We start from the raw sequence: 23,386 nt of genomic DNA, 5'->3' as shown, positions 1-23,386 counted from the left end.
TTCATTAATCTAGGATAGTCACATAAAAGATGGGCCTCGATGATGATGATTTCTCCTATGCACTTTAGCTTGAGTATTTCTAGAAGAGAACTCCGTCTAGGGAGTTCATGAGAGTCCTCTTGGTTTGCTTAGGACATCACACCCATTTCACTGTAAAGCAGAGTGGCAGTTTAAAATGAGAATGAAAGCAGCTTTGAATGTATTCAGATTGTTTGTACCATTTTCTCCCTCTTTTTAATGCCTTTTCTTAACTCTTCTACTTTTATTCCACAAAGATTTTTTACAATATAGAAGGTTGAGGAAGGTTTCCGAAGATCACAGCAGGATTAGAGCTGGAAGGGACCTTAGGGGTTATCTAGTCCAAGCCTGTTCTCTTATATGTGTGAAAAATACCCAGAACGGTAAAATGACTTGTCCTTGGTCACACAGGGAGTAAATGGCAGAGTCTGGTTTGGAACCCGAGTCTGCTGGTCCCAAATCTAGTCTTTCTATTCTAGCATCCTGAGTTTCCCTGAGTGACCCTTGTGGAATCAATAGGCTCTGGGCTCAGATAGCTGATTGGAAGGGCCAGGGAAATCTCGTCTTACTCTCCTCCTGTTGCACTGGGTTCCCTTTGTTCAGGAAAATGAGTTGCTTCCTTCTTGTGGTGTCAGCAATAGTTATCCCAGTATTAGTCTTCATTCTCTCTTTGACCTGGTTTATCCAAATATATAAAACCTCTCATGTTTTAATGATTGTGAGCCTGGGGATGAACCTGGGTAAAAGTTAATGTGAACGACTGAGTCCCAGGGAAGTTTGAGGAGTGTCCCCAATGTCTCAGCATCCTCCTGGAGCAAACTGCAGTTCAGATGTACAGGCCTCCTGTGCTATAATAGGTAGCCCTGGGACTGCTCTTGGCCCTGGAAGGAGTCTTTCCAGCTTAGGAGGAATTCATCAAGATGAAACTGTCAGGGGAATGGCCTTTATACTTATTCACACAAGGCGAGACCTTTTTTAAATATTGCTGATAAGGGTAGCTTAGAGAGAAGTTGGTTATAGTTTGCTCCCAGGTAAAGATGGATTAAAAAGGTGCCTGAGATTTGGATGCACTTTGTATTCGTGCGGTCACAAAAGTCACATAAAATTTACCCCTGCAACTCTGACATTTACCAAGGAACAAATCGATAAAATTGATTAAATGCATAACTCAAGCATTTAAGCACCTACTGTGTGCCGTGCACAGCTAGATCCTGGTGACGCAAAGATACTAAGAGTCATCAAAGCTGCTCTCAGGTATCTGAACAGACCCAAATTCTTGTGGTAGTGGGTTGTTGGCCAATTCCATTCAACTCACAGAAATACCTAGCATGTTCCAGGCACTAGGGATGTGGTGATAAAAACCTAGATAGTCCTTGTCCTCCAGAAACTCCTTTTAACAGGAGTTAGGTATGTGCCTCATGCCCTTCAGTAGAAGATAAGATAAGGTATGAGAGGGTAGAGGAAAGTCTCAAAGTACTCTAGGGAGACGTAAGGAGGGAGATCAGCCTTGAAGTTGGAGGAGGAGAACCAGGGAATGTTCCACAGGAAGGATTCAGACCCTTAGAGGAAGGAGCACCTTCCAGCAGTGGGAGATGGCCACCTGATCGAGTGACCTCGTGGTTTTCTGAAGAGTCATTTGAATGACTATGACTATGACTATGACTTGGTGTGGGCCCACTTAGTTTTGGATAGTTCTCCCCATTGGACTCTAGTGTTTATCAAACTTATAATGAGAAAAAAATGTTTTCTTCCCTTCATTGATGGTTAATTTATGGTCATTTCCCCCCATCTCTTCCTTCCAGTCTATCTGTATGGATTGGAGTCTTTCACAAAGAGATGAAGCCTCTTTTGTGCCACAATTACAGGGAAAGCAGCAAAGTGTGCTAGTTTATTTGAGATGGATGTCTTCTAAAATGTAGAGCAGCAGCTGTCAAGGAGAAGTCGGCATCTAGCTCCAATCAGCATTCTCCTTGGAACTCTAGCCACTCTAGTTAGCAAGGGGAAGGAGGGAGGGTTCTAGTTTGGATGAAGTTTTCTAGCTTTGGAATTAGGGATAAGCTGGAATTGGAAGGAGCATCTCTTACTTTGTAAGCCTCTGGGCTTCTGTCCCTTTTGGGCCCTGATTAGTAGTCAGGGAAAGAGAAGCCAGACTCAGCCAGATTCACCAGAGCCAGGTGAACCAGAGTCAGTCCTGAGAAGATGAAGGATCTTGAAATGGAACCACAGTCTATTGTCGAGAATATGTTGGAGTCCTGTTGAAAGCCAAGCTGTAGCATCTGGGATTTAATAGCTCCATAGCTTTTAAGTGTCAGTTCTCACTCTAGTCGGAGCAGAGGCTGGCTGGAAGGGAAATATGTTCCCAGGATTCCTTTCCTAGTGGGTATGAATGAGTGGGGACTACCATGGTTCACTGGAGGAAGGAATACCTCTTTTAGAGTAGGGAGGATGCTGTGGAAGGCAAGAGCTTAGAATTTCTTCTAAAACTGGATATCACTTATGTGGACTAAACCTTCCAGGATAAATATAATCTAAAGAAGTTTAGAATGAATTAGGGAATGAGCAGAAATTTCTTCTTTTTTCCCTATATTTTGTGACAAAATAGATCAGTGGTCTAATGGAAGGAGTCTGCATTTCGGAGGTCCCAAAAGCTCTTTTTGCTTTTGGTTCTTTCTTTCTTTCTGAACTGTAAACTCTCAGGCCTCAGGATTTATTATATTCCCTTTTGAGGCCTTCACTCTCCATATTACTTCTTTCCTTTCCCTTGAGAGATGTGAGATACTTAGGAAGGGAGAAGATAATCTGCAGGGAAGCAGTGAAAATAAAATCCCTTTTATCTTGGTTCATTTTGGTTAAAGAGATATCTGATACAATAGGACTCCATTTCTTTATCTTTTGAGAAAAAAAAATTGTTTAAAAAAACCCTTACCTTTTGTCTTAGAATCAGTGCTAATTGTTGGTTCCAAAGCAGAAGAGTGGTAAGGGCTAGGCAATGGGGGTCAAGTGACTTGCCCAGGGTCACACAGCCTAAAATCATCTGTGGCTAGTTTTGAAACCAGAACCTTTCATCCCCAGGCCTTGCATTCCATCCTGTGAACCACCCCTTATCTTTTTTGACATGTAATTTTGTAATGATTCTTTTAAATTACTCTGTAATGCCCTTATGGAAAAAACTTCCTTTATGAGGGAATTTAATAAACAAAACAAAACTAGGTTGTTTGAAAACATAAATAAATGCCGGTTAGCTTTCCTTCTGATTTGGATAACTTGGTCCCTTTCCTTGGGCTCCTGCCAGCAATAAAGGCCGGTCAACGACTATTCCCCCCCTCACTGAGTCAGAGGAGAACAGAATCCAGGCAGAATGCGACCAGCACCCAAGTAAGGGAAACCTCGTCAACTATGAAGGAGGCTCAGATGTCCTGGACCAGAGGATGGAGCCTAGACGTGGCTCCTGAGTAAAAGGCTTGCTCTCCCCAGGGCTCTGCTCTCTTTGTTTATCAGGCCTCTTCTGCCATGTGTGGTAGCATTTGGCAGGAATTGGTTGGCTATTTGGGCACTTTGCCTAACGCTCAGCTGCTGGTGCAATATTGAGATATGACAAATTGGAGTCAACTGCTAAAATGCCGCTTTTAACAGCCATCCCCTTGTGTGCCAAGCCTGGCATCGTGTGACTCACAGCTCACTGCCCAGCTCTCGTGGGGTTCCAGAGTGGGCCCCCCAAGTGCTGGCATTTCTCTTCCCTCCCTCCCCCTGCCCTCTTCTGAGTCGTGGTGCTTCATTGCTCCAAGAGCTCCTCGATTGAGGAAAATCAGCTTGTTAGAGAAGTGAGGAGAGCCGGTGATGATTGGAGCTTCCTAAATCAGGGCTCACCTCATCTGGCAAGGTCTTTGGTGGTGGTCATCCTCGCTTCTTAGGAACCAGAGGCCCTCAGCCAACAATTCCCACCTCGCCAGGGTCGTCTGGAGAGAAGCCTAACTGATAAAGGCAGAGAAGGGCTTCACACCCATTGGATTCTCACCCCAGCTCTGTGAGGTCTTATCTCAGAGGTTGAAGTCCATTTGTCCAAAGTAACACAGTAAACTCCAGAGCCACGATGGACTCCCAGTGCAATCCTGATCCTGATGTTGGGCCTTCTTCCCACTGTGCCCAACTGCCTTAGGCTGACGGGGCATGAAACGTGTTTCTGCCTAATATTCTCCATGCCAGGACGGAGGCATGTTGATTAGAAAGCTTGGGTGGGAAGGGGTGTGTGTGACGTTTTGCCTTCTTTTTGCTTGAGTGTAGACGACTGTGGTTTCCAAGGTTCCTAATCCCTATCTTTTGCTAAATTCAGCTGAAAAAAAAAAAAGAAAAGACTTCAGGGGTAAATCTGAATGGCATGTTGTACCTGTAGCAATTTGTGGTGTTCACTTTTTATCAGAACTAAATCCGGATTCTGGGGATGGAGGACAGATAAAGCAGAAGTTGTTAATGGTTACGAAGCAAAGGTAAAATGAACTCTTAACATAAGATTTCCTATGGCTTTTGAGCTCCTATGCAATGACGGTTCTCTGCTAGGCTTTCCTGGCACTTCAACCCTCAAAATGATTGGGGTCTGGGGGAATGGCTTGAAATGGGAATTTTTCGTGGGTCTCCATCTTGGGAAGACTCGAGTGATGGTAAAGGGAGACTCTTTTGAAGGAGGAGTACAGACACTCGATGCAAATCCCAGACCAGTCTTTTAGCCCCTAAAGAAAGGCTCCAAATTAATACCGTTGTTCAGCTTTGTTTATAAGGAATTTTCTTTTTTAAATAGTAATTGGCTTTCACTTGTTTTTAAATTCTAATCATGATGAAAGTTCCTACTGTTTCAGTCGCTATATCAGGAATTGTTTTTTTATAAAAAGTCATGCTGTAATAAAGCTCATTTACCTGAGATTCTGATCTCTGTTTATACTGGCCTTCTGAGCTGGAGCCTAATGAAAAGGCGAGATTCGTAATGACGACTCAGATTTGGGCACGGTGAGATCCCGAGATGCCTTCTGAATTCAAAGCGTTGTTTGGCCTGATGACTTCATTGTAGAGAAGTTTTTGAAAACTGGCAGCTCCCCCTGGATGATACAAAGAGGAACTCCATTAACCAGAATATTTGGTTATCTGAAACACCCCATTCCCCAACCATATTGGTGTTGGTTAAGTGTCATCCAAATAGTTAAGAAAAAGCGCCAACAATCCACTGTCATGTGCTTGTTTCCTGTAGTCCTGTAGGCTTAGAGAACCTTGTGTTCACTACTTGGGTTTGCCCAGCTGATGACTACATATGCCACATACCGTTAGAACCTAATTCTGTTAAGCACCATAGAGATGACCGATCGATATTTTAAGACAGTCGAAAGAAATACAACCAGGAAACCTCAGTCATTGTTCATTTGAAATGGGTGAAATGTTCCAATGAGAGAAGAACTGTAGGGAGAAACCAGTGCCAGTAGGATGGTGAACGGACCTTCCGGAATGTCCCTGTCCACTCTGGATGGAGCCCCTGATGGTGGTTAGATTTCTCAGAGGGTAACCTCATATATTTGAGCCTAGCTGGGGGGGCCCCAAAGGTGGAGTTGTAGTCACCATTGCTTGTTCAGAATTGTTGTTCTTGGTTTGTTTTTAAAGGTTTCTTGTTCATGTTTTGGCTTTCTTTGGCTAACTGTTCCCTTTCTTTTGGACCCTTCCCCAAGGTGTACTCGGTAAACAATGTAAGTGTAATCACCAAAATACGAACAGAACATTTGACTGAGGACGAGAAAAAGAGATACAAAGGTAACTTTGGGGGGTGGGCATGAGCGACCGAACATTGTGTGGTCTGGCGAGTCGTTGAGTAAAGAGAACAAGCCTACGTTTTCCTGTATTCATTTAGCAAAAAGTGACCTGTCTTAAGGGTTATTGTTGCCATTAGCCCCTCTTAAACAGGCCACGGGACCTTGGCTATGTTTATTAAGGATGATTGTTAGACTAGACTAACTCTTAGAAAGGTATTTGAATGTGTTTACCAGTGGGATACTTAATTAAACTGAGAAATAATCAGGAAAGAGTTCCAAGGCAAGCTATTGCTGTGCAGGAGAGTTATTCTCCCGTCACAAGTGCTGGAAATTTGGTGCCATGTTTCCTAAGGAAAAATTTATTCATAAAAAATTCATAATTTAGCAACACATTTATTGAATAAACATTATTAAAATTAAATATTTAAAACAAAATTATTTAAAAGTATAAATAAAATATTTGTATATTATTTACATATTATCTATATTGTCCATTATATATTATTTGTGTTAAATAGTGTTGTTATATATAATATATATTCCATATTTATTATTTTTAGCTTGGTTTTGGATGCTTCGATTTAAAAAAAAATGTTTGCTATCATTTTGCTTTTGATAACCAGAATATCAGAGCTGGAAGAAACCTTAATTCTTCCATTATAATTAAACTGTTCAAGTAAAAAAAATAACAACATGAAAACAAAGCCATAAACTCTAAATTACAATTTTTAAACAATGATCACTTTTAACAGAATAATAGTAAAAAATGTCTCATTTGCTTCCACATGGGAGGGTTCTTTCAGGATTTTTCTTACAATATGTTGTAGTCTTCAATCATTTTTCTAAGGGTTATCCAGTTTAGAAGAGAGAAACCCAAACCTGTAATGGCCTCATTTTTTCTTTACCTTGAGGCCTTCTTTTTCATCTCTCAGAACAAAAGCCTGAGAGACTTGTAGATATTAAATACCTTAAAAGTTCATAAGATTTAAAGCTGAAAGGAATCTTAGAGATCATCTCTTCACATACACTCTCTGTCTCTCTCTCTCTGTCTCTCTCTCTCTCTCTCTGTCTGTCTCTCTCTCTCTCTGTCTCTCTCTCTCTCTCTCTGTCTCTCTGTCTCTCTCTGTCTCTGTCTCTCTCTCTGTCTCTCTCTCTCTCTCCCCCTCCCTCCCCACCAACCCTCTTTTAAGAGCATCAGGTTATACTAAGTTGTCATGGAGTCAGAATTGGAACCCAGGTCTCCTTGGTTCTTCCATGTGAGAAGATCCATATTCTTGAGTAGTCCTCAGTGAATATGTTAATAAGTATTTATTTAGAGCTGGCCATGGGGAGCAGCTAGATGGCTCAGTGAATTAGAGAGCCAGGCCATCCTATTTCAAATTTGGCCTCTGACATTTCCTAGCTGTGTGGCCCTGGGCAAGTCACTTCACTCTCATTGCCTGGTCCTTACTGCAGGATTGATTCTAAGACGGAAGGTAAGGGTTTAAGGAAAAAAAGAACTGGCAATGTGTCCGGCCCTGGGCTCAGTGCTGTGGTTACAAAGATGAGAAATAAAGCAGGGTCCCTGTTAGCAGGGAGCTTTCCCTTCTGATGGGGAGCCTCGATGGGGGACACCTTTATCGGTGAAGGTGCCTCCACTCTGTGCACCAGGGAGGGTGTCTTCCCCTCCAAGCCTCTCGGCTCTGGCTCCAGCAGACATGGCGGCATGTTATAGTTCAGTTGCTTCCTACGTTATGTATCCCAGATCAGCACACCAGAGGCTTTCTTGCTGGGTGAACCCGGCTGGCGCACGGCACTCTGACTTGGTCCATATTTTTCCTTCCACAGCTGATAGAAATCCCTTGGAGTCTTTGCTGGGTACTGTGGAACACCAGTTTGGTGCTCAGGGGGTAAGTGTGTACAGTGGGCATTCCCAGACCCTTGGAGTAAATCAGGGAGCTCCTTTGGAAGGGCTTGAGGCCCCCGGGTGGTCCACAGAGGAGAGATGTCCGGCCCTTGCTGGCTTTAAAGAGGAAATGGGCTTATTTCCCTTTTTTACAGGTGATTAGAAATAAGAGCATGAAAAGGTCAGAGAGAGAATTATGGGAGAGCATTTGGAATTGTGGAGGCTTTTGTGTTGCTATGGAGGGCGAATGTCAGCCTCTGGGTAGGGATTCCTTTTTGTTGAAGAGAAGCAGCCCTTTGCTCTCAGATGTGTTTCAAGAAAGCATTGATGAGGGATAGCTAGGTGTCACAGTGGATAGAGAGTCAGGCCTGGAGTCAGGGGACTTGAGTTCAAATCTAGCCTTAAATACTGATCGCTGTGTGACCCTGGGCAAGTCACTCAACTCCCTTTGCCTAGCCCTTGCTGCTCTTCTGTCTTAGAATTGTTCTAAGTCAAAAAGTGAGGGTTAAAAAAAAAAGCATTCATGGAATGGAGAGATGAAGTATATTCTATTTTTTAATTATGGAAAAAGGAAGCCATTAGACTCATTAGGAGGAGTGGCGAAAGCTTTTGTGAATCATTCTCGTGTTTTGCATAGGAACTTAAAATACTTTCCACATTAAAGACGTCAGACAGCAGAATCTCCCTGTGACGCCCGTGGGCATGATCTATCTCTCGAAGCTCTGATTTCTGGGGCAGAATTGGCTTGGTGGAGGGCTGGGTGTGTAATGCTCTCCTGGGTCAATTTTGTAGGACCTCACTACTGAGTGCGCAACAGCAAATAACCCCACGGCCATCACGCCCGAGGAATATTTCAATGAAGACTTTGATTTGAAAGACCGAGACATAGGACGGCCAAAGGAACTCACCATCAGAACCCAAAAGTAAGAGTCCGTGCCACGGACAGAGGAGCGGGGCCTGCTTCCTTCTCGCTTCCTCCCTTCTTCGATTGCTGGTTTTTTTTCAGATTTAACGCCTGTCAGTGTGGAGCGTTTCCTCTTTTCACCCTTTAACAAAACGTCCCCCATCATTCCGGCTCCAGTTCTCCAGTTCTAGAGTAGTCGGGTCACTCTCACTGGAAAAACCTGGGAACTAGACCCTGCCCGCTGCTTGGCGTGTTCTTCTGCTCTGTAGAATGTGGAGAGGTTCTTGCCTGTGAGCCTTAGTCCATTCAAGGGGGCAGCCATCTCCGCCCCCTCTTATTCTGTCCCTTTAAGTAGCTAGTTCTCCTCAATTTTATGTCCTTCTTCTTCTACAACATGACCAATATGGAAATGGGTTTTGTGTGGTGGCACGTGTGTAACCTGGACTAAATTGTTTATCCTCTCGGAGCAGGGAGGGGAGAGAAAGGATCTGCCACTCAGAATTTTAGAAAATGCCTTAAAAATTGTCATTACATATAAGTGGGAAAAACCAAAATATTATATTCAACTAAAATCGCTAAGTGCAGTCAGAGCGCTCGTGGATTGCTGCACTATAGACATCTTACACTGCCGCTGCCGTGAAGTGTCAGGGCTGAGATCCAGAGTTCTGTTGCTAAACGTGGTTACTGACTATGGAGAGGCTTTGGGTGGAGAAGACACGTAGCAGCCTTGCTCAGAATCGAAGGACTGGAAGTGTTTGTGAAGGAATGGCGTGGTGACCTCAGCCCCCGGATCTGGGGATTCTGGTTTGCCTTGTTAGCCAAAGAATGAAGGCAGGAAGGTTGCTTTTGTTAACAACCACTGTGAGCAAAGTGGGCAGCAAGGTGGTGCAGAGGACAGAGGGTCACGCCTGGAGGCAGGAAGACCCGAGTTCCATTTTAGCCTCAGACGCTTCCCAGTTGTGTGACCCTTCTCCAGGGTTTGCCTCGGTTTCCTTATCTGTAAAATAAGCTGGAGAAGGAAAAGGAAAACAACTCCGCTATCTTTGCCAAGAAAACCCAGATGGGATAAACAGATGAACGACAGCAAAGACAATGTGCAAGCCCTGGGCAAAATAGGGGGCCCGCAGAGCAGTGGGAGAGACGCTTGTCCTCCAGGAGTTCCCATTGTGACCTGGGGCAGACAGCCCATAGGTGTGGGTTGTGGTAGAGGAATGGAGGGATTGATGGACAGACGGGTCCCCAGCCTTGTTTCTTGCATGACCTGGCTTGCAAGCCCTCTCTCTCTCCGTGCCTCTACCACAGGGTGGACTCATAGTCGCACCCTTGGGCACCGGTGGTGGTGGGGCGGATGGCGATGGCCCAGGCAGTGTCTCTCTTGCAGATTTAAAGCCATGCTCTGGATGTGTGAGGAGTTCCCCTTGTCTCTGGTGGAGCAGGTCATTCCCATCATTGACCTCATGGCCAGAACCAGCGCCCATTTTGCTAGACTGAGAGATTTCATCACTCTGGAGTTCCCGCCCGGATTTCCTGTCAAAATCGGTACGTTCTCTTCTCTGGACGTGGCTTCCCTGAGCTCTTTTGTAAACTAAAGTTAGCGTAAGCGTGCCAGGCTTCTGGTGATCGCTGGGGATGCCTCTTGCTGGAAGGCGGAGGCATCCAGGAGCCCAGTGTTCCAAAGAAGGGTGCCCTGGGGAGGCCCTTGCACGCCGGTCTCCTTGGTGCTGCAGGGTTAGCGTCTATATGCTGTGGGCTCCCCGGCTGGGGTGCCTCGACCATTCTTGGGGCCTTTCTCTGCCTTATTACTTCTCTCTGCTGGCTGACGGGCCCTTCAGAGACTCGGGGGCCACTGGAGACAGCCTTATCTTAAGCGGGTTCCCGTGGGCCTGCCCGAGAGATGGTTTATTCACATATTCTCTGGTTCTTGGATTCTGTGTAGGTTGAGTCTTGTGTGGAAACAGAGGCTGGATGTTGGGAAAATACATCACTTTTAAATAACCGTCTAAGGGCCAGAGAGCATTCATTCAGGTTATCAGGCTGCCTCCGTGGTGGTTTTCATGGGAACCCTTTTCAAAGCAAACCTTACCATTCGATGCTCCCTTATGGAAAGGGGCCAAGATCACATGTGGAAGCTCCGCTCTTGGTTTTTTCTTTGGGAGACATTTAAACTCTGGGACGGTCCAGCGGGAAGGTCCTTCGGAGATCATCAGTCCCACTTTGCTCATTTATCCGGAGACACCAGTAGACTTTCTCAGGTCACCCTGTGCCTGTTGGTGCTCTGGTGGCCCAGCTCTGGAGACAGTGTTGGGAGGGGTCTTCCTATGAAGTGTGGATGAAAGCGGCCCGAGGGACCAGAATTCAGGACACATCCAGCATGAAATGTTTCTTAAAAACTGAATCGGGGGGGAAGCTGGGCGGCTCAGTGGATGGAGAGCCAGGCCTAGAGATGGGAGGACCTGGCTTCCAATCTGGCCTCAGACACTTCCTAGCTGGGTGACCCTGGACAAGTCACCTAGCCCCCAGGGCCTAGCCCTGACCACTCTTCTGCCTTAGAACAGGATTGATCCCAAGATGGAAGGTAGAAGTTTTATAAAAAACCAAAATGCCCAAATCTAAACCATGATCACTTTAAAGGAGAAACAGACATTGTGTATTTTAACAAAAGCCCATTTCCCCCCTTAGAAATTCCACTGTTCCATGTCTTGAATGCTCGGATTACGTTTGGAAACGTCAATGGTTGCAGTACAGCTGAAGAGCCCAGCTCCCAGAGCCTGGAAGGGGGGCACACTGATCCAGGTAAGCAAGGACCGTGGGCGTGGATGCAGAGCTGGAAGGGGGCTCAGATCTCCTTGGACCGAGTACGGTGTCCAGGCTGAGGGGGATGAAGTGACTTCCGTAGGATCACGCAGCCACTGAGAGTGCGGCAACATTTGACCTCACGTCTTTCCGACTTCTAGTCCAGGGTTTTATTCACTAGCCATGTTGCCTTTAAATATGAAGTAGGGAAAATATGTGGGGAACTTTTTTCTTTTTTCGTTGATGTGCAATTCCTAAAAGATGTTTGAATTAAATGGGAGCAGTGAGGTGGCCCAGTAGATAGAGAGCCAGGCCTGGAGGCAGGAGGTCCTGAGTTCCAGTCTGACCTCAGATACTTCCTAGCTGTGTGACCCTGGGCAAGTCACTTACCCCCCATTGCCTAGCTCTTACCACTCTGGTACACAGTATTGAGTCCAAGATGGAAGTTAACCCCCCCCCCCCAAAAAAAAACAAACAAACAACCCAAAGAAGTTAAGTTAAATGATGAAAATCACATCGACTATATTCCAGAATGTGGATGAAATCTTAAAATGCAGGGCAAGGACTATTAGGATTCCTGAGCCTGCTACAGCCAGTCTCTCCAGGCATATTCCTGTAACTCCCCTTCTCATACTCTAAATCCCAGCTAAACATTGTTATTTCCTGATCTCCCTTGCTTCCATCTCCCACCTCCATGCTTTTGCTTAGGACGGTGTTTGTGCTTGGAATGTACTCCCTTCTCATCTCTGCCTGGGAGATTCTCTGTTCCCTCAAGGATCACTCTAGTGCCATGGCCTCCACAGAACCTTTCCTGGTTCGCCCTCCCCCAAATACGTTCTTCCTCAGGTTTTCTTGCTCAGCCCTGATCTCTCCTCGGGTCATCCCGCCACTTCCTGGCAGCTGTGTGCTGCCCTTGCTCAGGGGATCGTCTGCTCCTTGAGAGCAGGTTGTTTCTCACCCTCCTACCCATGGGCAGAACTGCCTCCCCAATGCCGTGGCCAAACAGGGAGAGGTGATGGATCGGTTCTGTGGCTTCAGTGGAGTTCTCTCAGGAGCTCCTACCATATTTGCTGACATTGGCTTGCTCTGCCTCGGTTTCTCTCCATCCAGCCATCCAAGACTTTATTACTGAGTTTGGAAATAGGCCTTGTGCCGTGGTGAGTTCCTGTGCCTGTGTGGGAATCCTACTGGGAGAAAGACCGAGTGTGGCTGGGAGTCTGAGTCACCAGACCCCCGTCTGCAGTGGCTCCACTTGCTGCTGTGTCTTCCTATTGGAAGCTGGGTTTGTGTGAGGGGCCTTTTCCCAGTCAGGTGGTTTTATTTATTTTTTAGTCCTGGTAACAGTTCTAAGACAGAAGAGCAATTAGGGGTAAGTGACTTGCCCGGGATCATAGAGCCAGAAAATATCTGAGGTCAGATTTGAACCCAGGTCCTCCTGACTTTAGACTTTGCTCTTTATCCGTCATGCTACCTAGTTGCCCTGGTTAAGTGTTTTTGAAAGATTCATTAATATCTGGGAAAATGTCAGTGCCCGTTCACACTGACCCCCAGGGCACAGCCTGGCTTTGGAACATGGAAAGCCTAGCAAGCTTTTTATTCCCCTTTCAGAATTCCTTTCCCATCCGATGCCACCAGTCTGCTCCTTGAGAAATGGATGACTGCTCATTGGTTTGTAGTACACTATACATGAGCTTTCTCGCTGACAAGCTCAGTGAGTGAATGCGGTAAGAAAGGTGGTTGAACAGCGATTCCCCCCCCGTCACTCACAGGATGTTCCATTCTGCCGGTCCAGGGAGTGGCAGGGAAGAGGCCTTCCGGAGGATGTTCCAGGGAGAAGAATAATTCTGCGTCCTTCCTCCATAGCACCCTAAATTCTGGAAAGTCCCTGGTCTGGGAGGACACTGGATCGGTTCTTAGGAGAGGACGTTGGCCTCATTTGGGCTTTTTGGTCACCACGATGGGTGAAGGAAGACTCTTGGTCAGGTGGTCAGATAGTGTCATTAAGACTCACTCACAGTCTTAGTTGGGGGGTCATTTCTGGATCTCCTATAACCACGGAACCATAAAAACCATTCTAACGGCACTGGGGGCTTTGGTTACCGAGGGACCGTTGGCTTCTATGTTTGGTAACTGCTCGCCCTGTCAATAAATAGAGACTCTTGGACCTCTTGTGCCTCAGTCTCTCGTCACTGCAGACTTATTGCTCCATCCTCTTTGGACCGTCCGTCTGCTCCAAATGGAAGCGAGACGTCAGGGTAGCAGCAGTCTCGCCACCCGCTCAGTGGCTGCCTCTTCTCTTGTATTCCAGCTTCCCTCGACTCCAACTTTGAGGTTGATCAGTCTGTGTTTGAGATCCCTGAATCTTATCACATCCAAGACAACGGCAGAAACATGCACTTGCAGGATGAAGATTATGAAATCATGCAGTTTGCCATTCAGCAGAGCCTGTTAGAGTCCAGCCGGAGTCAGGTGAGTGGGGTTCCCTGCTTGCTGAGTCGGGGCCAAAGCCTGGAAGGCCGGGCGCCTTTGGTTAGCAGTCAGGGTGCTCAGGATCCCCCCAGAACTCCGCATAGCTCCCACGCCTTGAGCTCATTTTCACTTGGGTTACAGGGATGTGCGCGCCTCTCTTAGCTCCCTTTCGGGTCCTAGCTTTTTGAAGGGAGTGCGCCTCGCTCAGCTTTGTATTCTCTCTGTGGCGCCATCTACAGAGGCAGGACCCACTGGCCTCGAGCTGGACCTTTGCCTCCTGTCTTTGAGTCCAGGGATCTCAGTGGATGGTCCCTACCATCTCAGACTCGGCTTGTCTTGCTTTCCAAACTCTCCCTTTCTCCTCACTCACAGTCCTCCTTCGAGTCCTCCCCTCTATGGCCAGCATCTGCCACTTCTCATCGCCTGGGCCTCACACATCTCTCATCCCCCTTCTTCCGCCAGACAGCCCCCGTGGGTGCAGGCCCTCCTCGCCTCACGCCCGGACACCATATAGTAGCCAGTGGGCTCCCGATGGCTGCTTCAAGCCAGCCTGTCCTCCACTCAGCTGCCATCACGAGCTTTCTAAACCTCGGCCTGAGCATGCCACTGTTCCCCAGCCCAACGAACTCTCCTGGCTCCCTGCTTTCCTGCAGGATCTAAAAGGAAGTTCTCTGTTTAGCATTCAAAAGACTTTCCAACTGGGCTCTTCTCTGGCCCCTCCAGCTTCCTGGCTTCCTCTCAGTGGGTGCCTCAAACACCAGCCTCCCATCTCCCCTCTTGCCTTTGCCCAGGCTCTCCCATCCTCCTCGGCCCTTTTCATGTCTCCTCTTTACCTTCTTGCTTGTCTCACCCTTCTGCAGGAGGAGTTCTTTGCCCCGATACTTCTCCTTTCCAGTCCCCTTCCATGTACGCAGGATCCCTGCCTTGTATGGACGGCCGTTCTCTGGCATCAGCCCCCGGGGGTTGGGCTTTCTTTGTAGCGCATAGCATGCAGGAAGTGCTTCAGAAGTGCTTGTTGACTGACCACTGAGCTTTTCCTCTGCCCAGCCAATTCCTCGCCTCAATTCCTCTCTTCTACTTGTTTCTCTGTTTCTAAATGTGTGTGTGTGTACGTATGTGTACACGTGTGTAGGTGTGTGTGTCCGAGTCAGATACCGTGTACCAGTGCAGAAAAGTGGGGGGAAGTTCACTCTCAGACTGAGACAAACACTTTACTGTGATTGCTCAATAAGGCTGTCGTTAGTGGATTTGGTTTATCTTTGGTTCAGATGAAGCTCTTCCCCCTCAATCACAAACCCATCTAACATAGCATCTAGCTCAAGTCTGTGTTTAAAAATGGGAATGGCCTGGAAGCAGCCCGATGGAGGATTGGGAGGGGCCTCTCAGGAAGGGAGATTTTAGCTACAACCTGAAGGAAGTACAAAATTGGGGCATGGAGATAAGGAAGGAGGGAGAGCATTCTAGGCACGTGATAGACAGCCGAGAGCTGGAGCGTCATTGGATGGTTGAGTATGTGAAGGAAGCCAAGCCTGAGAAGTCTAGAAAAGACAGAGCCCAGCTACGGAAGAGCCTGACAGGCCAAGTGGGGTTTACCATTGATCCTGGAGGCACAGTGGTTAAGTTAGTCAGAGCTGCGTGTTAGCCAAGATGAAGGCGGGAGAATTCTCTGGTTCTTTCCCGTGTTCATTACGAATTTTCTCATATTCTGTAAGAACTGAAATACTTTTCTTTCCTGGATGAGAAGGATTGCCCGAGACAGAGAGAGGGCTGAGCTCTAGTTGAAGGCTTTTCCTCATTCCTTTTATTCACAAGGTTTCTCTCCAGTATATAGCCCATCCTTTTCACTAAGGTCAGAAAAGTGAATGTGATACTTCCCACGTTTATTAGACTTGGAAATGTGTTTGTTTTTGAGCAAATTTCTTTATTTCTACTTGGGCCTACATCTGCCCTGAAGAACTTTCTTAGCAAATCACAACGATTGGGGACGCCTCTCTCAAAAGGTACTTTAATCTTCTCTCACATTTACAGGAAGTTTTTCTTTGGGTGATTCTCGTCCTCTTGGCACGCTCTCTGAGCCTAGAAGAACATGGCCAAGCTTCTAAACTGAAAGACGCAGGCACCACCTTTTGTGATTCTTCCAGGGATTATCTCTTAAAGAAATACCTGGCTCTATGGTTGGTTGCTCGGTTTCTGTCAGTTTCCAGTCTGGGCATGTGTCTGCCTTGATGTCTCTCTTTGCCATCCAAGGTGCTTCCCCTTGCTTTAAAAGGGGAAGCAGGTCTGGTCAGGAGGCTGCAAGTCCAAGGCACAGCTGGTTGCTATATTTCTTGAGCATTACCCCTGTGTAGCTTCTTCTGGGAAAATTCCTGGATGAAGTCTACATCTACTTCCTTGAAGGTCACCAACTCCTGGCCGCCATGAGTCCCTTTTGATGTCTCTCTTTGTCACCCAGGGTGCTTCCCCCTGCTTTAAGTGGGAGATCAGGTCTGGTCTGGAGGCTGCTCTACTCTGTACTCTGAGACTCTTTGTATTTATCTGGAATTTACATTTTGCTTACTTCCAAACAGATTTGCAGTTATATGTAAAATCCAGTATGATGTAAAATCAAATAACGCAGTATGAGACCAGAGCCAAGACCATGTGAAAGGTGCCGGGGGCTTAGCTGTTGGCTGACCCTGGAGGGGAGCAAATGGCCCCAGGTGGGCCTTAGACTCGGCCCTCAGTTTCCTGCTGCTCATAAATAAAGTGGAGAACATATTTCATTGTAAAGTTTTTCATTTTTCTGATTTTAAAAAAAAAAAAGATAAACCCTTTGGAGACAAACTTTTTCTTGGAAGAAGACTTGAGTAGGCTATTATTTTAAGGGTCCATGTATAAAGGCCATTGGGTCGCATGGTGAATGGTGTTTTCATTGACTGTCTTAAAGAAGACATAGAAATGCTATTTGAATGAAGGCCTCTCCTCCATAAACACAGAGGATCTAGCAAGACCGAAAGGATCATGGAAGGCCTTGGGGCAGTAGGAGGTGGTGACATATTCTAGCCACTCTGCTTTCTGAAGATCTCTTTGTAACATACATGGAGGCCAGAGTGTCTAGACCCTTGGGTGGCTTGAGGTCCATAGGCTGCCATCACTTTGGAAGAAGGGCTGCATGGCCAGCAGGTCCCTGGTTGATTTCTTTCATAAGTCTCTGCCGTGCCAGGGGGGCCCATCACCCCGTGACAGAGACAGAACCATTGCCCCCTTGGGAAGGTGTAAGAACTGGACATAGTCTTACACAGGGAAATTGCCATCACAGGCCTGGGATGGGCAGCTATCACACCCAGTTAGAGCCAATCTTTTTCTTTCTTTCTTTCTTTTTTTTTGTTGTAGTCTGAATTTTATTCCATAAACTACTGTATTTTCAGTGATTTCTCAGCACCAAAGACAATATCTGTAACTCCAGTCTCTTCTTGGCACAGTTCTCTATGACTGTGAATCCCAGAATGCCACGATCTTTGAAGAAATAAAATCATAATTTACCCACAGGACAATACAAAGATACGTGGTAGTTGTAAGAGTCCACAACATGGGGGCAGCTGGGTAGCTCAGTGGATTGAGAGCCAGGCCTAGAGACAGGAGGTCCTGGGTTCAAATTTGGCCTCAGATACTTCCCAGCTGTGTGACCCTGGGCAAGTCACTTGACCCCATTGCCTAGCCCTTACCACTCTTCTGCTTTGGAACTAATACACAGTATTGACTCCAAGATGGAAGGTGAGGGTTTAAAAAAAAAAAAGAGTCCACAACATAAGTATCACAAAAGACACCACTGATATACATAAGAGCAGAAAAAGGTGGATTGGTCCCATTTCGTTTTATTGGTATCTAGGAGACATATTCAGCAAGACTAGTGTATTCAGCAGATCTAAGCAGAATCTGAAAAGAGAACCAATCTTTTTTTAAAAAAACTTTTGAACTCTGAATTTCTGTTTCTGCTTAAGCTGAAGTGGGAAGTTCACAGCAAAAAAGAAATGAAGAAAAAACTCCCGAGTCCTCTCAAACATTGGCACAAGAATGTGGTGGAGGCTGGCGGGAGTCACCAGAGAGCAGAGAAGATGCAGAGAGGGTTTGAGGCCAGGTTTGATCTGGGAGCTGGAAGGGGCCTGGCCTGATCACCCAGCCTTTTCTTAGAGAACTTCAGTGTTGAGGAATTCTTCCTTCTCCCTTCCCCTGCCCTTCTTCCTTCCCTCCCCTTCCCTCCTTTCAACCCCCTCCACTCCCCCGCCTTGTGCATCCCATTTCAGCTCTGAACAGCTTTAAGTATTAGCCCTTATTTTGGCCCTTTCCTGGGCAAAGGCTATTTCTTTGCAATTTCTAACCACAGTCCCTGCCCACTTGGCCCAACTAGAACAAGTGGAGTTTTTGTTCTGTCCGATAGACTTTCACATATTTGAAGCCAGTCCTCACGTTCTCACCCTTTCCATACCCGTGGAATTTTCTTCTCCACTTGTAAAGATTTTTAGTGAAGAAGTTTGTTTTGGGCATTAAGAAGGCATTTGGGATTAGGCCTGTGGTTGGCTCTGAGCAGAGGGCCGTGGTCTTGAATCTCAGAGAAGGCGTCTTCATTGAAACAGGACCCCGGCATCCTGTCCCCCCGCTCCCAGAGCATCCACCTCCGTGGAAAGCACATCGGCTCTCAACACCTAATTTGCAGGACGAGTCATTAGGTATCAGCCTGTGAGACAGTGCTAAGTCGGATCTCACACTTGGGCCGTAGGTGCTCCATAAATATTGTAATGATTGTTTTCTCTAGTTCTGCTTGATAGAGACTAGAGGAGAACGGCTGCCTTCTCTGTTCCGAGGGATGCCGGCTGATGCCTTTCTTTTGTCTTCCCTAGGACATTCCAGGCCTGCCTGCCAATGGGGGACTTCCCAGTCCACATGGCTATGACTCCCAGTACGAAAGGTAATTTCTTTGGACTCCCTCAGAGTGGGGGGAGCATGATTTCCATCGCTACTAATTAATTAGCCTTTTCTTTTTTAAACGAAATACTGTGTGTCCCCAATATTATGGAACGGTTTAAAAAATCTTATTTTTATTGCTGCCTTTTGTTTCTCTGTCCCCTTCACTTCCGAATCCTTCCATCCATGCTCCCACCATGTAGCAAAGGCCGGAGGAGAAAGAAGGACCAGCTGACACAAGCCCTGTGTCTGCTACCGCCTTCAGCATCCCACCCCGTAGGTGCTGGGGCCTCTGCCAAGGAGACATGCAGCCTTGGTCATGAGCAAGCCCTCCCTTTGAGGGTCTCCTTCTCCTAATTCCATTGTTGCCATTACACATTGGTGTGGGATTCTTTTTCTTCACTCCATCCGTTTAGACGTTCCTGTTTGCTTGGGAATTCCTCGTGATTGTTTTTCTTTTGATACAAAATGGTCCATTCGTCCGTTTGTCTAGCCATTTCCCAGGTGTCACAAAGGAGCCTTTTGCTTTTGAATTCTTTGTCCCTATGATTGCAGGGACAGAGAGCTTTGGCGGGAAAGGCTGCCTCTGCCTCGTGCATCCCTGTGGGCTGACTTCCCTCTTTGGGGACTCCTTCCAAGGGTTCACATGGTGACCCTTCATGGCCACGTCCTCCTGAGGACCCTGTGATCAGCCGGAGACGTTGCTTGCCCCTTTTAAACATTTTATGGGCACTGTGGCCGGTCCACTTCTTCCTCCCTTTTGTCCCTGCACGTTGCCTCCTCGCATTGACCTGCCTTGGGACGGTGCATTTCGGGTCACTTGGACTGTCCTCAGCCCACTCATACCTCCCCGAGTGGTTTTTCACTGTCCTCTGGGTCACCTGAAGCCTGGCCACTTTGGAGATGGTGCTGTCCCATGAATCCGCTGTGGTGCGTTGCAGGAGACTGAATGGGGTGTCTCGGGTCTGGGGGGCTGCTGGAAGAGCTCCCACAGTGGGATCTGGCCCATTTCCCAGGGCCGAACGTGAGGGAGAGGGTCGGAATAAGGAAAAGAAGAGGGGGAAGCCAGGACTGAGAAGAGCGTTTGGCTGACAAACCCCTCGTTTTTTCCAGGGCTATTCAGGAGAGTCTGCTCTCTAGCTCAAATGGTTTCCGCACCAGTGCTGTGGAGGAGGCAAGGAATTTTGACAGTGACCTGCAGCTTGCCATGGAGTTGTCTGCCAAAGAGCTGGAGGAGCAGGAGCTGCGGCTGCAGGAAGAGGAGGCTGAGCTGCAAGAAGTCTTACGGCTGTCTCTCACCGAAAAATAGACCCCTCTGGCCGTGGGGGCCTGCGGATCCCCGGGCAGCTGCCTCCCGGTGCGGCTGCTGGCGGGTCACTGTCCGAGAGGGTGGCGGGGTGGAGCCGCTGGGCATCCGGCCTGCAGCATCTGGGCTGCGCTGCTCGGGGTGCCTCCGCTCCAACTGGACCCAACCCAGAACACCACTCAGGCGTGTGGGCTCCTGCTCTTGAGGGATGATGACGAGATACTTCTGCAGTCAAGGTGCTCTTGTGTGTGTGTCTGTGTGTGTCTGTGTGCATGTGTCTGTGCACATCTATTCTGTGCACACGCGCACGACATCTGTGGGAGAGCAGAATGGGGTTTGTGAGGAGTGGAAAGAAACTTCCTCCTGGCTTACCAAAGAAAAGGGTCTGTGCAGATCTCCTCCTCATTTTACGGGCATTCCGAACCACCTGCAAGGCGGCTTTCTGGGTCCCACGAGCACGTGCTCTGCCTGCTAACATCCAAGAGGAGAAACGCACAGCGTCTGAGACTGTGATGAACTCTCTGCCTCGGGCTTGGATCCGTGGGTGACCACGACAGTGGCCTTCCCCCTTCCGTGGTCTGCTGGGCTTCTGTGGAGTGGGGCTGAGCTTGAGAAGGCAATTCCCATCAGAGCAGTGTCCTCCAGCGCCGAGGGGCCCCATTGGTCAGCATGTCCCCTAACCCTCTGCCCCACGGGGCCCCCCTAGGAACTGTTAGCTTCGGGAGTTTACCTTAGGGCAGCCTGAAACCAAAATAAGAAAGCTTCCATGGAACGTGCTGTCTCTAGGGAAGGAAACGTACACCAAAGTACCCTGAGAAGTCCCAGCTGGGCCATGTTCTTGAGGGAAAAGAATGGAATTCTAAAGAGAAGGTCAGCGTTTTGCTGACAAATGGCTCTCAAGCAGCCCAAAGGGAAAGTTCTAATTGCTTTTTACAGTTCAAATCAACATCTTTCTGGATATATATTTTTTTAACAGACTCTTTTTATTACTTTTGAAAAATAAAAAAAAATCTACTCCCACCAGTAGCAATACAAGTATATATTTTAACCAGGTTTTCTCAGGCCTTTTTTAATATCTTTAGCTATTCAACTATTTTGTCTAGCCCTTCTGTAAATACCCACCTCCCCACAATAGAGCAGTGTTCCCTTCACACTGGAGACCACACATTTGTTCCTGTAGGGATTCCTTTCAGCATTGAAATAACTGGGTGGGCCATCTTGAGCCACGCTGGCCTTTTTGGAGACCGAGTGGCCCAGGGGACTCAAGGGAAATCGTTGTTTGGGACAACTTCAGTTTCGTCCCATTAGGGTTGCCGGCAAGATGCTTCTAGTCCCATGGGACAATGTTTTTTAATGCCTTATAATAATCACTTCCCGTTTGTGTAACTGATTAAAATTCCTTCTATGCACAAAGCAGCCAATCGCATCGACGTTGCATTTATCTCAGACTATGCAGCTTAGCATTTTGTAAACCTGACTCTTTACTTTCATGGAGTAGCTCATCTGGAATTGTTGGTGATTGGATCAGAACACTGAAGGGAATCATCGTCAGATTTGCCCACTTGGGTAGAGTTACCCCTACTGCCTGGGGTGGGAGGGAGGAAGGGCCTCCTGACCCTCCCTGGCACCTTGGGTCAGAGGGCCTACCCAGCCCCACGTTGGGTGCCCAAGATTTATCCATGTGTATGTTCTCCCCCCTCTTCAATGCAAATAAAATCCTGCTTCCTTGGAGGGTGCTCTCTCAGTATTTCCGTTATAGTCTCAAGGCTGATTTTTATCTTCTTATTTTTGGGTCTCAGAATTGTGTACCCTGTTATGGAGAACAAATGCAAAGAGGGTTGAGATGAGTTAATGTAATTTCCTTGTCCTTGAAGATGCTTTGATTTCGTGTGAGTGGTCCTCCCTCTCTCCCTTTTCTCTCCTCTTCCCTCCTCCCACCCATGCCATGGTTGAAGGTCTTGAAGAATTGTTGCGGACAAAGAGTTGGCCCCCTTGATGGTGCATTCAGAGTCAGGCTGGTGCTGGCAGCCCCTGAGCCGTTTGTACGGCAAGCCTTTCTGGCCCAGTGTTGGGGCTGCCAGAGTGAGTTGGCATTCCGGTGATGGCCATGTCTGTATCGCAGTGAGACTGGAGGAGGACTTCACGGAGCAGTGTCCCAACACCGACTAAATTCCTGCTCCCACCCAGGGTGGCTTCTCTACGCTTCTGAAGGCCTCTGCTCTGAAATGGGGTAAATGGGCTGCACACTCTAGAAAGGGAGGATATCTAGGGGTGTGGGCTGGCTTGGCATTGAAGCAGAGTGGAGGGCAGCATCCCTGCTAGTTTTACATCCTTCTAGGCTGGGGAATAAGGAAAGGAGAGCCAAGTTCCAACCATTTCATTAATGGGATTCAATATTTTGGTTCTTTACGCCATACTTTAGAGGATCTGTATTCTCAGAATGAGTTTTCTTTCTGCCATTGCAAAACATAACCCTCATTTCTCATCTGGTCCTCATCCACTCTCTTCATAGAGCAAGAGTTCTGCCAACTTGTTATTTAAAACCATTTTTATGATGACATTTCAGTATAATTGGTTTCCTTTGTAATCGTCTATATTTTATTTTATGTATTTAAATATATTATTCTGAGAAGAGGGGTCTACAGATTTCCTCAGATCGCCATTGGGGTCCATAATACAAAAATAGGTTAAGAATCCTTGCCGCAGAAGAGCTGACCAACACTGGAGGCCTTCCTTGGGCTCTTTTCCTATTTTGTGGAAATACCACTGCAGCAGTTGAGCCAGCCATGTCTTGTTTTTCACTTTAAAATTTCAGTTTTCTTTTTCATTATGAACCTGAGCATTATCAAACGCAAACATTTAAATCTACAAAGAAAAAAAGGGAGTTGGATGTGAAAGTAGAAATCTCATTTGAAAATTTTGATATTAAATTTAACATGGTAACAAAATTGCCTTGTGTGTCTCCTTCAGAATTTTTTTGGTTTGCGTTTTAAAAACGTTTTATTGGAGCCTGTCTTGGGGGGCAAGTACTATTAACCTCTCTGACTTTACTACACCCTCTCCCCTTTCCCCTTCTCAGCCTTTCTTGCAACAAGTATAGTGAAGGAAAACACATCATTTTATTTGCCATGTTTGAGAATATCCGTCTCATCTTCCACCTTTGGTTAATCACCCTGGCCAAGAGGCAGGAGATGGACATCATCCTCCTTCTTTTGGAGTCACGACTGGTTACAGCATTGGTCAGAATTCTCGTTTTTCAAAGACATTCTCATTTATGAGTATTT

General features: G+C 47.0%; 1 protein-coding gene across 3 annotated transcripts in view; it reads left to right on the top strand.

Moving 5' to 3' along the window:
• The window catches only part of ANKRD13A (ankyrin repeat domain 13A), a 45,600-nt gene extending 22,550 nt beyond the window's left edge, over positions 1–23,050 (top strand). For 2 of the 3 annotated variants that reach the window (XM_001378236.4, XM_007490409.3), the window contains exons 7-15: positions 4,436–4,502; positions 5,724–5,805; positions 7,632–7,693; positions 8,482–8,612; positions 9,975–10,132; positions 11,273–11,386; positions 13,695–13,855; positions 18,733–18,800; positions 19,910–23,050. In XM_001378236.4, the coding sequence (XP_001378273.1) occupies positions 4,436–4,502; positions 5,724–5,805; positions 7,632–7,693; positions 8,482–8,612; positions 9,975–10,132; positions 11,273–11,386; positions 13,695–13,855; positions 18,733–18,800; positions 19,910–20,105 (1,039 nt within the window). In that variant the 3' untranslated portion in view covers positions 20,106–23,050. Of the gene's footprint in view, positions 1–4,435; positions 4,503–5,723; positions 5,806–7,631; positions 7,694–8,481; positions 8,613–9,974; positions 10,133–11,272; positions 11,387–13,694; positions 13,856–16,422; positions 18,678–18,732; positions 18,801–19,909 lie in introns of those variants that run through there. The other variant, XM_007490410.3, reaches the window with a different exon arrangement.
• The last annotated feature ends 336 nt before the right edge of the window (positions 23,051–23,386 follow it).

The sequence above is a fragment of the Monodelphis domestica genome, chromosome 3 (assembly GCF_027887165.1).
Source record: "Monodelphis domestica isolate mMonDom1 chromosome 3, mMonDom1.pri, whole genome shotgun sequence".
Classification (NCBI taxonomy): domain Eukaryota; kingdom Metazoa; phylum Chordata; class Mammalia; order Didelphimorphia; family Didelphidae; genus Monodelphis; species Monodelphis domestica.
This window is presented reverse-complemented; position numbering and strand designations above follow the sequence as displayed.